At 41.2% G+C, this 14,419-nt stretch overlaps 1 protein-coding gene across 11 annotated transcripts in view; it reads right to left on the bottom strand.

Moving 5' to 3' along the window:
- Window positions 1-211: 211 nt before the first annotated feature.
- LOC138206066 (CUGBP Elav-like family member 2) overlaps window positions 212-14,419 on the bottom strand; it is a 32,117-nt gene continuing 17,909 nt past the window's right edge. For 5 of the 11 annotated variants that reach the window (XM_069162536.1, XM_069162540.1, XM_069162539.1 and 2 more), the window contains 8 exons: window positions 13,547-13,626; window positions 12,132-12,293; window positions 10,987-11,050; window positions 10,080-10,214; window positions 9,364-9,489; window positions 8,974-9,150; window positions 8,639-8,785; window positions 212-6,999 (listed from right to left, as the gene is read on the bottom strand). In XM_069162536.1, the coding sequence (XP_069018637.1) occupies window positions 6,872-6,999; window positions 8,639-8,785; window positions 8,974-9,150; window positions 9,364-9,489; window positions 10,080-10,214; window positions 10,987-11,050; window positions 12,132-12,293; window positions 13,547-13,626 (1,019 nt within the window). In that variant the 3' untranslated portion in view covers window positions 212-6,871. The remainder of the gene's footprint in view (window positions 7,000-8,638; window positions 8,786-8,973; window positions 9,151-9,363; window positions 9,490-10,079; window positions 10,215-10,986; window positions 11,051-12,131; window positions 12,294-13,546; window positions 13,627-14,419) is intronic. The other 6 variants (XM_069162537.1, XM_069162542.1, XM_069162544.1 and 3 more) reach the window with 4 other exon arrangements.

Genomic DNA, 14,419 nt, shown 5'->3' with positions numbered 1-14,419 from the left:
TAGTTCTCTATTTACCTGATTTTAATGATTAATTTCTCTAAAAGCACTCTATTTGTATACAACATATGGACCGGTGACGAATTTAATGGAGGACTTGAGTGACATAAAATAAGAGATATTTCCAGACAGGGATAAGGAGTCACCGATTTGTTTGAGTGTAGAAATGGTGTGATCTAAAATCAACATTTAATCCATCTTGCCAAGACCAGGATCAGTGGTAAAAAGTTGAGCTTTATTTTTTTATTAAATACACTTTGTTCAGAATTAAAAGACAGGTATTATGCCAGCCGACTTGTCGAGACCATTGGTTGAGACATCCCCATTATTTATTTCCAATATACAATAGCCAGCAGTGTTTGTTTTCTAAACACAAGATAAAATAATATTGGGTTAAAAAAAACTCAATCTGCTCACGCAGTAGTTTTTATAAAATGTTGGTCATTTTAGGGACATTAGATTGTACAGAATAGGCCCGGTGGTGAAATTACATTTTGCACTGATCCATTGATCAGTGCATTTTTAACAGGGGAGGAACTTTCAAAGTAAAATGTAAAATATAGGGACATGTGACAGTTTATAACCAAGTATTTAATTCGCCTGGACCCCATTTTTAAATCCAAAATGCCGTGACATGCATATTTCAACACAATGCCAAGATTTGAATCCAGCACTAAAGGACTGGTAAACTGTGAGAGCTCCACCACTGGGTGGAGGTATTGGACAGTACCTTTCAGAGGGAAACATAATTAAAAAACGTAATTCTACTTTGGCATTCATGGTTAACAAAAAATAAAGACCTTTGGACCCATTATAAAGAAATTGTACTTTCTCCTGCTTTCAGAGGTCATATTGTGTTTGACCATACGGACTGACGACATCCTAATGAGTGGTTTGACGACTAACAACATGGAAACACCTGCAACATCTACCCATATGATTCTCTTAAAAGGCATCCGTTTTAAATGTTCTGGCTGCCTGCCACTTCTGCACCTATTTTGTCAGAACATTTGCATGTTGGATTTCAAAGAATAAAAAAAAAATCTTGGGCCGATCCTTCTGCAGCTGCTAATTTTCACCGATTCAACCAGAGGGTGAAACAGTAAGCAGAGATAGGAGGCGTCTCCTCCCACACCATCCCTGCAATGCTGCAGAACATGTTGCGTCTTGGTTTATGGGTGAGGCTCTTTGTCCCCATAAAACAACTTTCTCAAGCCTTATTCTAAAGTTATTACTGCGCTGCTAAATCTAACATTTCCCCATACCCATAGATGCTTAGTAGCAGGTACACAACCTCCAAAATATCTTAACTTTCAAATTGTAATGACCTCAGGAACATTACAGACTGATGACAGGAAGGAATTGTTGGGAGTTTAGGCCTGTCCGCACTTTAACTATGACGGGTGAAGTCTGAAGTCAGTTGTCCAATTTATAAAGTGAGTTACTGATCTTTGTTATTGGGTTAATGTTTTGCGTGGAGCTGTAACCAATAACTATTTGTCATAAATTAGCACAAAATGATGAAAAATACCCATTATAGTTTCTCGAACTCTGTTTTGTCTTCAAGTTTTTGTTTTTTTCTAACAGTCCCAAATCGATAAACAAAACGATATAAAACAGAGAAGAAGCAAATAATCACATTTGAAAAGTTGAAGATATTTGCTTTCATCTCTTGGGGAGACAAGGAACTGCACCAAATACTCACGTTAGAGACGCTGGGGCTGGTGAATGTTTGGCATTAATGCTTGAAAAAAAAAGAATGATTAATCGTTCAAATGATTGCCAATCAGTTTCAGATGACTGGCCATCATTGAAACGGTAGCAGCATTAATCATTTATAAACTCAAGGTATTTGCAATTATTGGTTAGACTTTATAGTGACACAAACGCAGCTTCACAGATGTATAAGAAACAATTCAGCAGCGGACTGTGTCATCAATGAAACCCAAAACCATCACCTCTAACCGGCCCGCAGCTCATCGCACCGCTCACATTAACAAACATCATAAAGCTGGTTTCCCCCTTCGGTTGCAGCTCAGAAATAAGCAAAGAAAGAACAACGAAGAGAAACAAGTTAGCGAGACACGACACACTGGGGGAGGGAGGGGGGGGGGGGTGGTTTGTAAAATGTCTTTACAACACTGGACAAGCACAACACACAAAGACACAGTCCATATTAGGGGAAATGGTTTAATTTGGAGACAGAGGCAAAGAAACACACCACACATAAACAAACATTGACCAAAAAAGAACACAGAGTCTTTCGGCTACACACTCCGCTATGGGAAAAAACAGAAAACTCTACACAGGTAAAAAAAGCAAGGCTCAAACTAAACAGTTAACTTTTTCAACTAAGACAATTATCCACACAAAGTTGTCGAAATTCTGATGACTATTAAACTATGTGGACAGCACAAATACTAACATGAAACTTACCACGATTTAGAGGATCCCAACCCCCCCGAAACTGATTAACGAAGTGAGGAACATGTAGAGATCCGAGTAAAATCAAAATCAGGCATCTTTTAGAGGCAAAAAGCAAAACAAAAGCAAAAAAAATTGCTTGACACCACCAAGAGGCCAAACTCAAGACCTGATCAAGGTGAGGCCACATTGAGAGGCCAGACAATTTTTTTTTCCAATATAGATTTTTTTTTTTTCCTTTAATTTCCAATATAAAAAGCTTCACTGGTACAAAATACATATGAACAACCAGTTGTAGAAATTGGACAGCCTGTGTATGTCACTTTTTTTTTTCTTTTTTTTCTCCAAATCCCACCCAGTTTCAAAAATTTGATATTGACTGAACAGAAAAAAGAAACTGCACTATGTATAATACAGATCACATCAAGATGCACTCACTTTGGCTTTCATCAAGACAAGACAAAACATCTATTAAATTATTGGTGGAACATGAACAAAGTCCTACCGATTATCAGACAAGAAAATAACACAGGAAAAGATTTTTTTTTTTCTCTGTTTTCTTTTGGATCAAGACAATATCTATAGAGATGCAAAGCTACCACACTGTCAAAAAAAAAAAAGCACTTCAGAATATGAAAAACAACAGAAGAATCTAAGTGATTGTTAGAGCTTGATCGGGATTTGTGATGGAAGCCCCTGAAGTCGAGTTCCTGTTGGGACTGCTGTGGACTGTACATTGTGCTTTTTTTTTTGTTGTTGTTGTTTTTTAAGGTTTTTTTTTCACAGTAACACTTCACCATACACTGTATCGCCACTGACCTGCAATCATGTCAGTATTTGACGCACATGTTTTTAAACCAATTAAAAGACCTTTGAATGTCACCTCGGTTGGCTTTTCTGTTTCACTCCGGCTTTAGTTTGTTTCCGAGTGAATTCAAAATAACACACCTGATCGCCGTCGGTTCGTATCGCAGTGTTACAGTACACGTGTTCGCACTCACTAAGAAAGACGTTTAACCTTCAAATGAATAGGGAAGTTTATTGTTTATCTACAAGTTTTTTTTTAACCAACTGTTCAAATTGAGTACATCACAATACACATTTACCAATAACTCAACACACAAGAGTGAGGGGAGGAGAAGGGGGACATTAGCAGGTGACAAGAGCTTTCATGACACTGGCATAAATAGAGAAAAAAAAGGCGAACTGCAGCAATCTCTAAACCAAGGCCTAATAAGAATGTGTAGGCAGTTTCTAGACGTATATATGGCACTTTGAATATTGTATTGCATTTGGATAGAAAAAACACACTGTAAAAAGCACATGCCCATATTAAAAGAGAAATCAGTGGTACCTTGAAAATGTTGGGATCAGAATCACACACACAACATTCTGCAAAAGTGATTAGCTCCCACAATTGTGCTTAACATTTCCTTACAAAACTATAACACTTCCCTCAAGCACTGTTTCAAATTTGGTACCTCTCTTTTTTTTTTGTTATTTTTGGAATATTTGTGTTTTGAGAAAATGGAAAAAAAAAAAAAAATCCAAACTGAAAAGGTCAAATGGTGATTAATTGTGCATTTTGTGTCGTAATCCTGCGTGAGTGTCTAGTTTCACACACAAAAAAAACCCCTGAGTTGACAACTCTTTAGCGCCACCAGGTACGCAGTTTTAGGGAACCCTTCTTTGGGGGTGGGGGGGTGAAGTGGTTGTTATTTTTACCAGGGTTGTCTCAACGATGGGACGCACAACAGACAAAATACCACCCTGATAAAAAAAGTGTAAACTTTGTGCTGAAAAAATGGAATGTATTTGTAAACCAACACTATTGTGGTGGATTTAGTAGTTTTAATGTCTTGTGCATCGTGTGCGACTCAAATATGATGAAGAACAATCAGGGGAAAAAATTAAAAGCAAGTATGTGCGCGTGTCTAAAATGTGCAGAGACCCACAAGTTTGTGGTGGTGTGTCCGAGTGATCTCTTCTTCAGGGGCTCCCCACATTTGCAACCACAGAAAGTGTTGTGTGTGTGTGTGTGTGTGTGTGTGTGCGTGCATGTGCGTGTGTGTATAGAGGAAAAACTAGGTAATATTACAGCAAAGAAAGTCGTGTAAATTCAAAAACACCAAGTTTGACACATGGGCACTTTAACAACGAAATCAAACAAAAAGACATTGTCTGGTATCTGTATGATTAACAGACACTGTAAATCTTCAGCTTTCAACATGAGGCATCCAAACTAAACCAAAGTGAAACATCCATTAATTAAATTAGTAATGAGAAATTCACAGAAAGTCAACAAGACGTACCATGGAAGTTGAACACTTCTTTAAACGCAGGGGGGGGAGGGGGGGGGGAGAAATGAGCCTCAAAATGTGACCTTTAAGAAAAAAAGATTTTTTTTTTTTTTAAGCAGAAGTCAAAATTACAATTAATGCAGAGGAATTTTTTTGATTTAATGTGTTTTAATTTACTAGAAATGACCTCAAATGGTCACGCTGATTAAACTGAATTTTTAGTCCTCTTTAAAAATGTGATACACTGAAGACCCCCCAAACACAGATGACATTACAACGTAATCTACAAAAAAACCCAAAGTTTTGCCTGGGTTCTGTTAGTTAAACTTCTATAGATTCAATGGTATAAAATATAGGTAATCTAAGTGTGCATTTAAACCACAGATTGTCTATTTGTGAATCAGTTCTAAAAAAGTTGACTCATGTAGGTAGTCATTTCTCTCAATAGAGCAAATGTACCTTTTATTGTGCCATCAATAGTTCAAAAAAAGGTAAATACACTGGATATTTTTGTAAATGAAATGAAAATATAGTTTTAAATAGCCTTGGTGTAAATCTTCACACTGCCCGCAAAATGTAGATCATTACAGAGCACTGAGAGGGATTTTACTGGTCAGACTTTCAACGGTGTTGGAAAGTGGTCTGTAGCATTTTTTTTATTTTATTTTAAGAAGCCAACATATTGCTAATGGCACCAAATAGCACAGCTGTGTGCCAATCCCTGTATTCAACTTTCAAGTGAACTTTACTGAGAGAGGTAAAAAGAAAGCAACATAAAAAAAAAAGAAAAAGGAAAGAAGCTAAATTAAAAATAAGAAATCCCACAGGTTTTTAAAACATTCGCAAAAAAAAAAAGGTCTCTTAAACGAATTCAACGTAGGTAAGTTTTCACATTGATTTGCTTGACCTCTCTCCCACCCGTCACATTTCTATACAGAAAAAGCAACAAAAAAAACCAAAATGAATATACATGCAGAAAAATCAGGTTGAGCTAAGGTCAAGGTCAGTGGGTGGCCAGGTATTGGTCAGGCGAGCTTAGAGAGACATCACAGACAATGGTGGGATGATGAGGCCAGGAGTTTGGCTTGGCTTTCAACATCATGAAGACATGCTAGGCTAATGATGAGCAAACAGGCATGGAGATTTGTTCTAAAAAAGGAACAAAAACACAAAAGGAAGAGAGAGAGAGAGAGAGAGAGAGAGAGAGAGAGAGAGAGAGAGAACAAAGAGGAGAGAAGAGAAAGTTAGGGGCACAGCACAAGAATCGTTTAGCCATGAGGCACAAAAAACAACAAAAACAATGCCAGTCACCACATACAGTAAGGACAGCGGGGTGAACTTACCCCCCTCTCCCGACACACAAAAACAATACACAGATTTAAGGAAGTGACACCACCAGGACATATGGCAGAGACTCTAACATGCACAAACTGTACACTTGGCACCCAAAGAGATCCATCTAGAGCCAGTCCCTTGTGGGAGACTTGGAGGATGGATGGAATGACTGGAAGAGGTTGTTAACAGAGAAACAGAGAGGTAGCCTAGCTCAACATGGCTTAGATAATGAAAGAGGACAGAGAGGACGAGGGGGACACGGAGGAGAGATGAGGGGACTGAAGACTGAAGAATCTAGAGTGCAAAAGAGCTTCACATTAACGATGATACAAATGAGACAGACTGCACGCAAAAAGCCAAACAGGTTGAAGCTCTGGGTCTACTGGCTTCAGCCCTGCAACACAACAACTGATCCTTAGTCAACCCGTCTAGCTTGACCTGAAGGCAATGAAATGGCATGGAAACACACTTGATGCTCTCCACTAATTACAGTGACACAAAATACCTCCAGCGAACACTGAATCCAGTGATAGTCATAAATAATCATTTACATTAAAATATTTTATCAGACTCAAATAACATGATAAAACCGCAGGAATGAAATACAGCAAAATGTGGAAAGATCGTTTCAACCATTTCTCTCTTTTTTTTTTTTTTCTTTTTTTTTTAGGAATAGGGCGAGTACCCTCCTGTGGTGGGCTCCTCTCCCCCCCCGCCCCACTGAGTCTCTGCTGTGTTGACCTCGGCTGGAGGGTGAACTTACCCTAGCAGTGCTAGCATTAGAGCTGGGGAGGGGGGAGGCCCCGGGGCTAGGATCAGTAGGGTTTGCTGTCGTTCTTGGAGCGCTTCAGCTGAACCTTCAGCCTCTTCATTCCGATCTGGAAACCGTTCATGGCCTGGATGGCAGCTTGTGCAGACACAGGATTGTCATAGCTGACAAACCCTGACGACAAGAAAGCGGAGGCGCATGTTATGAACGGCAGCTAAAACAAGCAAACCTCTACACATATTAAAAATGACAACTGCTGTCGGCTCTCAGGTTTGCACCATTTATCTGAGCAGGTGAAGAGGAGTCTTATTGTTGCTTTCTATATCGTGCGCTTTTCTTTTCTTTTCTTTAATTTAATTTTCTCTAGAAAAAGAAAAAGAACCGCTGCTGCAGTCAAAAGTACAGACTAGGACCAGAAACAACTGATAGTACAGTAAAGTAACGGAACATATTAGGGGTCGACCGATTTGGCTTTTTCAGGACCGATACAGATTATTGGTAATCAAGGAGAACGATAAACCGATGTTTGGAACCGATATACATTTGCAGGAGAAAATAAAAATCTGTGTCAAAATTTGGAATAACAAACGGCTTTAAATAAATAAATGCCGCCGCTTGACTCTTATTATGAAGGTATACTGCAACGAGGGGTATTTATTGTAAACACAAGGAGATCCTTTATTGAAGCACCAGCAGAATGTTTGATACATGATTTTAAAATGTGCTGGGTTGTTCATTGATAGCTTAACTTTGGACTTTTATTGCGCTCACGTAAGCAATGTAGTTGTCGTCAACTCCACTAACGTTCCCCTGCGTCCATCTTCTGCTCTGCGCGTCTTTACAGAGACGCACGGCTCCGCCATTCATGACACAAAGACCGAGCAGAAGAGCAGCAGCACAGAAATTAGCGCGACTTTCAGTGACAGAAAAATGATTGAGCGACTCTCACACCGAGCTGAAATGAAGCGGGAGCACAGGGACTCGGTAAATCTCTCGTTTGGTTCTGGGGGGGACGTTCTGCCCGGACAGCGGTGGAAGAAACACTGACGAGTCGCTAACGGTGTGAGACGAACTTTTATGAAACAACGTGTGTCGTTAAACTCTTGAAAAGAGCAAATTAGACTTGATTGCGGTGTTTTTGCAACTTCAGCGTCGAGGACGGTGGTTTTAACTTCTGCCGCGTCTCCTGTCTGACCTTTGGAACGGTCCTCCGGGCTGCTGATGACTTCTTCTGTGAGAAGTTCTCAGCGTTGATTGGCCATTACTCATGAGGTGTAACCAATCAGATAAAGCTGTGGGCGGGACGTTGCTCAACACCAGTGGTGACTACAGACTGAGAGGGACGCTGCATCAGAACCAAAGCAGCGCATTTATTAATTAATTAATTTCATCGGCGATTGAATGAAAAAAATATATATACGCCGATAATCGTAAAAATGCTAAATATCAGCGCCGATAATCGGTCAACCCCTAGAACATAAGATTCAATTATCTTCAGAAAGTGTATTTAGGGCTACTAAATAGGGAACTTGACTACACCCAGATTTTAAGATCATTTCCAGTGTAATTAATTTCCATGTTAGAAAGCGCTAAATTCAAGAACAAGAAGTTCCAGGTTTGACTGAAGTCTCACTATTTGTTTAGTAATAAAACAGTATTAGACACATTGAATAATTTGATGAGTATTTAGAAAAGCTCATTTGCTTTACTGATGTATATGAATACAGTTTTTTATTTGAAACATGTCATCGTTTATCAAGTGAAAACCACCATTAATATTTTCAGGACTGGCTGCTGGTGCCAACACACTTACCAAAGCACTTGCTCAGATTGGTCTGTTTGTCAATGAAGACTTTGGCAGAGACCACATTTCCAAAAGGCATGAACATCTGCAGAAGATCCTGGTCCCCAAACTCCTGGGGCAGGTGGTAGATGAACAGGTTGGCGCCCTCTGGCCCTACTCCATTTGGTAAGAATCAGATACTCAAGTTAGATAAGCACACAAACAAACAAACAAACAAACAGGTGTTTACAGTCAACAAAAAAAACATAATTCTATTTAGGAAAGACTTGATCAAATATATCCCTGAAAAGTTACATAACACTAATGTAAAGATGGGCGTTAGTGTGTGCTGAGCATCTGCTCACCTTCCTTCTGGCTGCCAGCAATGCTCTGCTGCAGGAGGGACTGGCTGTAGAGGGAGGGCAGGGCGGACGCTGTGTACTGCTGCATCCCTGAGTAGGCCTGGGTCAGAGCGTCCATGGAGCTGGCTGCTGACCCGTTGGCCATGGAGGCTCCCAGGCCTCCATTCATGGCCCCCATACCTGTAAAACAAGACGCGTTGCACTCACAACATTGGCAACTTTGAAAAAAAAAAAAAAAAAAGTAACGTCAAAACAGCTCTCCACTCCTGAGAGATCAAAGTTGCTTCATGCCGTTTTATGGTTAATGTCCAATTAACTAGCAATCTAGTTAATTAGCAATCAGGCAAATTTCTTCCACGTTTTTAATCCCGCGATTAGAACGGATGTTCTCACCACTGACGCTGCTGGTGAGAGCGTTAAGGTTATTGAGGCCCATAGAGGTCCCAGTGAGACCCTGCAGGGTGCCCAAAGATGCCAAGGTGTTCATGGCAGCACCAGCACTGGACGCTGTTGACCCAGCTGTTGAAAGACAAAACAAAATGTCCACATTCATATCACACTTGAAGTCTGGCATCTTTGCCACAAATAGTGATGGTTATGAGAGGATGACACAGCAGTGAGGGGGCAGTTTAAAAGCTGTCTCGTAATGAGAAGAGGTCATTACCGAAGCAGCCATATGCTAAACTCAGACAGATGGAGCCAATGCATATTTACACAGATTAAAGGGAAATGGGAGGCTCTCATAAAATTTTATACGGGGGTGATTAACTCCCATAAAATAAATGAGGAATGGCTGAGGTCTGTTGGGCAAATAGCAGACGAGGGAGGTTTGCAGGGGAGGACTGGAGCAGAGGGATTGACTGTGGAAATGTACATCGCAATGGTGAGGATTTTTATTTAGACTTCAGATTTAAACATTGTGGTGTGAAAGTAAACAAAGATAACAAACAAGGTGAACTTGGCAATCACAAGTAGAAAAAGGTCGAAAACGCATTCCATAAACAAGTGATCCAACTGAGGCAGAACCAAGATCCAGCCACAGGGCTCGACTCACACCGGGTGCTACTGTATACATGCACATACTACACATTCAGCTCGTGTTGAATTACCTGGACTGCCCAGAGCTCCCAGGGCTGCACTGGTGGCAGACAGGGCATTGGAAGCCTGGCTGCCAGAACTCTGGGCTGCAGCTGCAGCGGCAGCTAATGTGGCCAAGTTCTGGAGCTGAAGTGGATTCACACCGGCTGAGTGCAAACAAACAGAAAAGATTATCAAAGATGTCAAACTTTATCCTCACTTTCTTGCAGACAAACAAAGTCATGGAGGGGATGTTTCTGTTGTGCCATCAATTAACACATTATTTCTCTTCGTCTCCTTTACATTAAACTGTTTGGATACAATTTGACATCGTTGCAACTTATTCTGCTGCTTTCCACTCACTCTTGTAAGTTATAGTTTGACTTATCTTTTTTTTTTTTTTTTTTTTAAATCTTTTTATCGGACTGTGACACTTCATTCAGAGTGTTTATTCAGTCCTGTTAAATTATTATATTTGATCACTTTGGTATTGTTGTGCTAAAAGAAATTCAAGCACTGTTTATTGTACTTTTATACTGGTTTGAAGATTGTAATAGATAAAAAAGAGTAATTTATTAATCCCAGTTTGAAAATGCAGTATTAATTTTAGAGCTGAAATTATATTTCGACATAGTTTCACTATAGTTATGAAGTCGGATGTTGTGTGCCGCTCGTTGCTTTAAATATGGAACACTTTTCCTCGTATTGCTTTTTAATTTCACCATGTCACAGTGACGTGCTGTTTGTCTTTAAGCACCCTGCACAGGCCTAAAATAGCACCACCGATTATTAATGTGCCACTGATCTGAAAGAGCAATGTGATTTGCGGTAGTTAAAACCATGTGGGCGTAGAGCACCGAGTCACAGGGTCGGTGACATGAAAAGTGCAGACCACGACGAGAGAACAGCAGGACTCAACAGCTGAAAGGCTGAACTTACCTCCTAGCCTCTGCATACTATTGAAACTGCCTTGGTTACTGGTAGATGTGGCCTGCTGGAGCAACTGTGAAGGACACGGAAAGAAAGGCTCAATTCAAGAATGTATATCATACCAAATGTATGGCAGGAAACTTATGCAATTGAATAAATTGATGTGGAGCAACAACTCGGGGGAGGGGGGAGAGGGGGAGCTTATAGTGACAGTGAGAAAATATTACAAACGCTTTGTTTTTGAATGACAGCATGGCATTTTAGCCCTCTAATTAAAATTGATGTGATGTTTGGATTGATGAAATCAAACGGGAAAAGAGTTTTTGTCCAGGCACGCAACATCGTCAACGTCTCTGGTTTTCTTGCCAGAAGCATAAAACAGCTTGGCAGCTCATGTTTAAGTCACATGTTCTCTGGCTCTGAATAACAGACACAAAGTCACATGTCATTGTCCTTCAGCCAGCACAGAGGGAAGGAGTTCCTACTCGGAGCCAAAGAAAATCAGTTTGTATTTCAGGTCTCAAAACTGTGCAATATTTCATGTCATCAGTAACCTTTCATCTAATTGGATTGAGCAACAGCACAATTTATTCGTGATTATTTACAATTGCAATCATTTTAAAATCAAGGTTTAAGGCCTACAAGGTTATCTATATTACACACAAAATGGCTGCTGCATTTCCGTCAAGAGCCATCACTGTCAAAGTCAGACAGCAGGGGCACCTGAACACGCAACTCGATAGAACAAAATATATCTCTGGAAAATAAAATCCTGCCTTTGTCATGCATTTCATTTTTTTTAAATTTTTTGCAGTTATCTTTGTACATGAACATAAAACATCTGAATACGGACAACCGTTACACCACTACAAACTGCATCCTCAAAGTGCGAGATTTTTTTTCAAACCTCTCGTGCCTGAAACATCTACAAAAATACATAATTATTAACTTAATCTGTTTTCATCACATACAATACCTAATGTATTGACTTAAAGTTGTTGCTTCATACTGCGAGGCAGTTATTTTGTTTTTCTACCCTTGTATTTCCTGCACCACATGCAGTAAACAGATGTCTGAACCAGAACTGTGTTTTATGTTAATTCATAGGTAATTATGCAGCTCAACTGGTTTGTGTGTGTTTCAGTAACACTTACAGCCAGATACTGCGGTGTGAGGGTCCCCAGCCCAGCCAGGTTTCCCCAGGTGGAGGCGCTGTTGAGCTGCTGAATTTGCTGCACTAGCTGCTGCTGCAGGCGCCGCTGCTCCTTATCTCTCTGTGTGTCGGCAAACTTCACCACCAAAGGTGAGGAACAGCCCTGGAGCAGTGGAGAGGTAAGAGACGTTAGGCCGGTTCAAAAGCACACCGAGGAATCAACTGTATATTTACCAATGCAAGGACACAGTCATTGCAAGGAATTCTTAAAAAGGGGGGCGGGAGAGGAGGGGGTCATCTATGCCTCAAGACAGTTGTATGCCTGTTGCATTCATACCAAAGCTAACACACAGAGGACATCTGCCATGCAAAGCTGAGCCAGGCCACATTCCAAAAGGGGCACAGGACAACGCTGCAGACGGTGAATCATTTTAGCACTCCGAAGAGCTGAACCGAGTCCACAGATAAGCAGACGACAGATGGACACAACATTTAAAAAACAAAACAAAAAAAAAACACATTCAAACATGGATATGTCAGCGGACATCAAGAAAAATGCATTACAATACACAGAATCTCGCAAACACACAGTCACATGTTGTTCAGACAGACGCATGGACGAGGCATGCGGTGCAAAAGTATTTTGAGAGTTGAGAGCCAGATAGGGACCAGGCTGGATAGGGAAAATGGCTTCTGCACCAGCAGCACCTCCCATGGCAGCTGAGAACTGGGGAGGACATGATATGGGGGGGGGGGAAGGGGGGGAAATAGGTGGCGCCACCACTGGGGCCCACGTTTAATCTGGTAGGAGGAGTGTTGTTTGGTTGGACTCCTAATTAGACTTGGTCTGATGCTTCACTGGGGAGCCTCTGACCTGCTAGCTGTCAAATTACTGCTGCTCTACTTCCACAAAGACTCCATTGGCTATATGAGAACACGGACCCAGTTTTTGAAGAAAGCTAATAGGGTGGCTGCTCCAGTTGAGGTTAATTTTTTTGTTGCCCTATATTTAATGGGGTGGGCTCTTTTCCCTGTGGTCCAAAATATAGATTGATTCTGGCAGACTAATGGCAAGGCACTAAAACATTATCAGAATCAATAAATGAGATGCATTTAGTTCAGCCCAAAATGAGAGATGACAGCAATTCGTGTTGTGTCCCGTTAGCTCTGAATTCAGCAGCTATGAAAGCAGCAATGTTTCAAATTTTATTCAATTATTTTGCAGACGACAATGTAATTTCATAATTAGCAAGAGTGGTTTTGGAAATGACTCATGCTCTGTGATGAATGGATGCCATCTGCTTGGATAGGTTCTTCATCTTCCCAACACAAGGGGGCAGCAAAATGTATGAAGGGGGGGGGGGAGGGGGGGGGGAGAAAGGGGAGATGAGAAATAGGTGCTAAGGGGTACAGTACCTCCATAGTCTGAGAGTGATGCATGGTTTTGATTGCATTCTGTGCCATTGCCCTGGTAGCAAATGTGACAAACGCACAGCCTGTAGGGGGGGGAACAATAGGAGAGGGGGGGAGGAGGGAGGGAGGGACAAGAAGAAACAAAACAAGACAAAAGGTTTGGACAACTCGTTATGAACCCCAAAAAAAGACATTACAGTACAGAGAATGGCAACTCCCAAGCACACAGAACCACCCTCACTGGTTAGCACACGGAGAAAGAACACAACAAGGAGAACAGTAACACGGTGTCACATGAGCACAGTGATCGACGGATTAAAGTGCCACCCAGAGAGGCTCGACTATGTGGTGTCATGGTGAGACAGTCAACGTGATTATATACACATAAAATGCACACTGAAAGGCTTTGATTTACTAAATTATGTAGACATCAAAAGGCTAATACAGCCCATGTCAAATTGTCGTTACATTGCCTACATTTACTAGAAAAAGAGCAGATATTCATGTCCGTCACTCCTGTGGGGTTTAATCATATATTCGTATCAACACTAGAGCTCCGTGCTGCCTGCTATCTGCAGCTTCATGCAGCAGAGAGCTATGTAGGAGATGCGACGACAAGCAGAGCCCGACAGGCTAATTCCAGCCTTTGTAGAGTGTGATGAAGGAGGCGGTAAAGGAGGAGCTGAGCCGAGCTGAGCCGCCTGCCAGCTGAGCCTACGAACACCGGCAGCCAGCGGTTGCCAAGGCAACGGGCCATTGTGCTGGACAGCCAGTGCAGTGGCCCTTCACTGTGAGATGTGGAGGCTGAGTGTCACAGTGATGGGAGGATAGACTATGGGGATGGAAACGGTGCCACTGGAGGTGAATAGCACTTGA

The sequence above is a fragment of the Embiotoca jacksoni genome, unplaced genomic scaffold, assembly GCF_022577435.1.
Source record: "Embiotoca jacksoni isolate LCO1_2020_lvr unplaced genomic scaffold, fEmbJac1.0.p SCAF_3, whole genome shotgun sequence".
Taxonomy (NCBI): domain Eukaryota; kingdom Metazoa; phylum Chordata; class Actinopteri; family Embiotocidae; genus Embiotoca; species Embiotoca jacksoni.
Note: the sequence above shows the minus strand (reverse complement) of the source record. Positions and strands in the feature narration are given on the sequence as shown.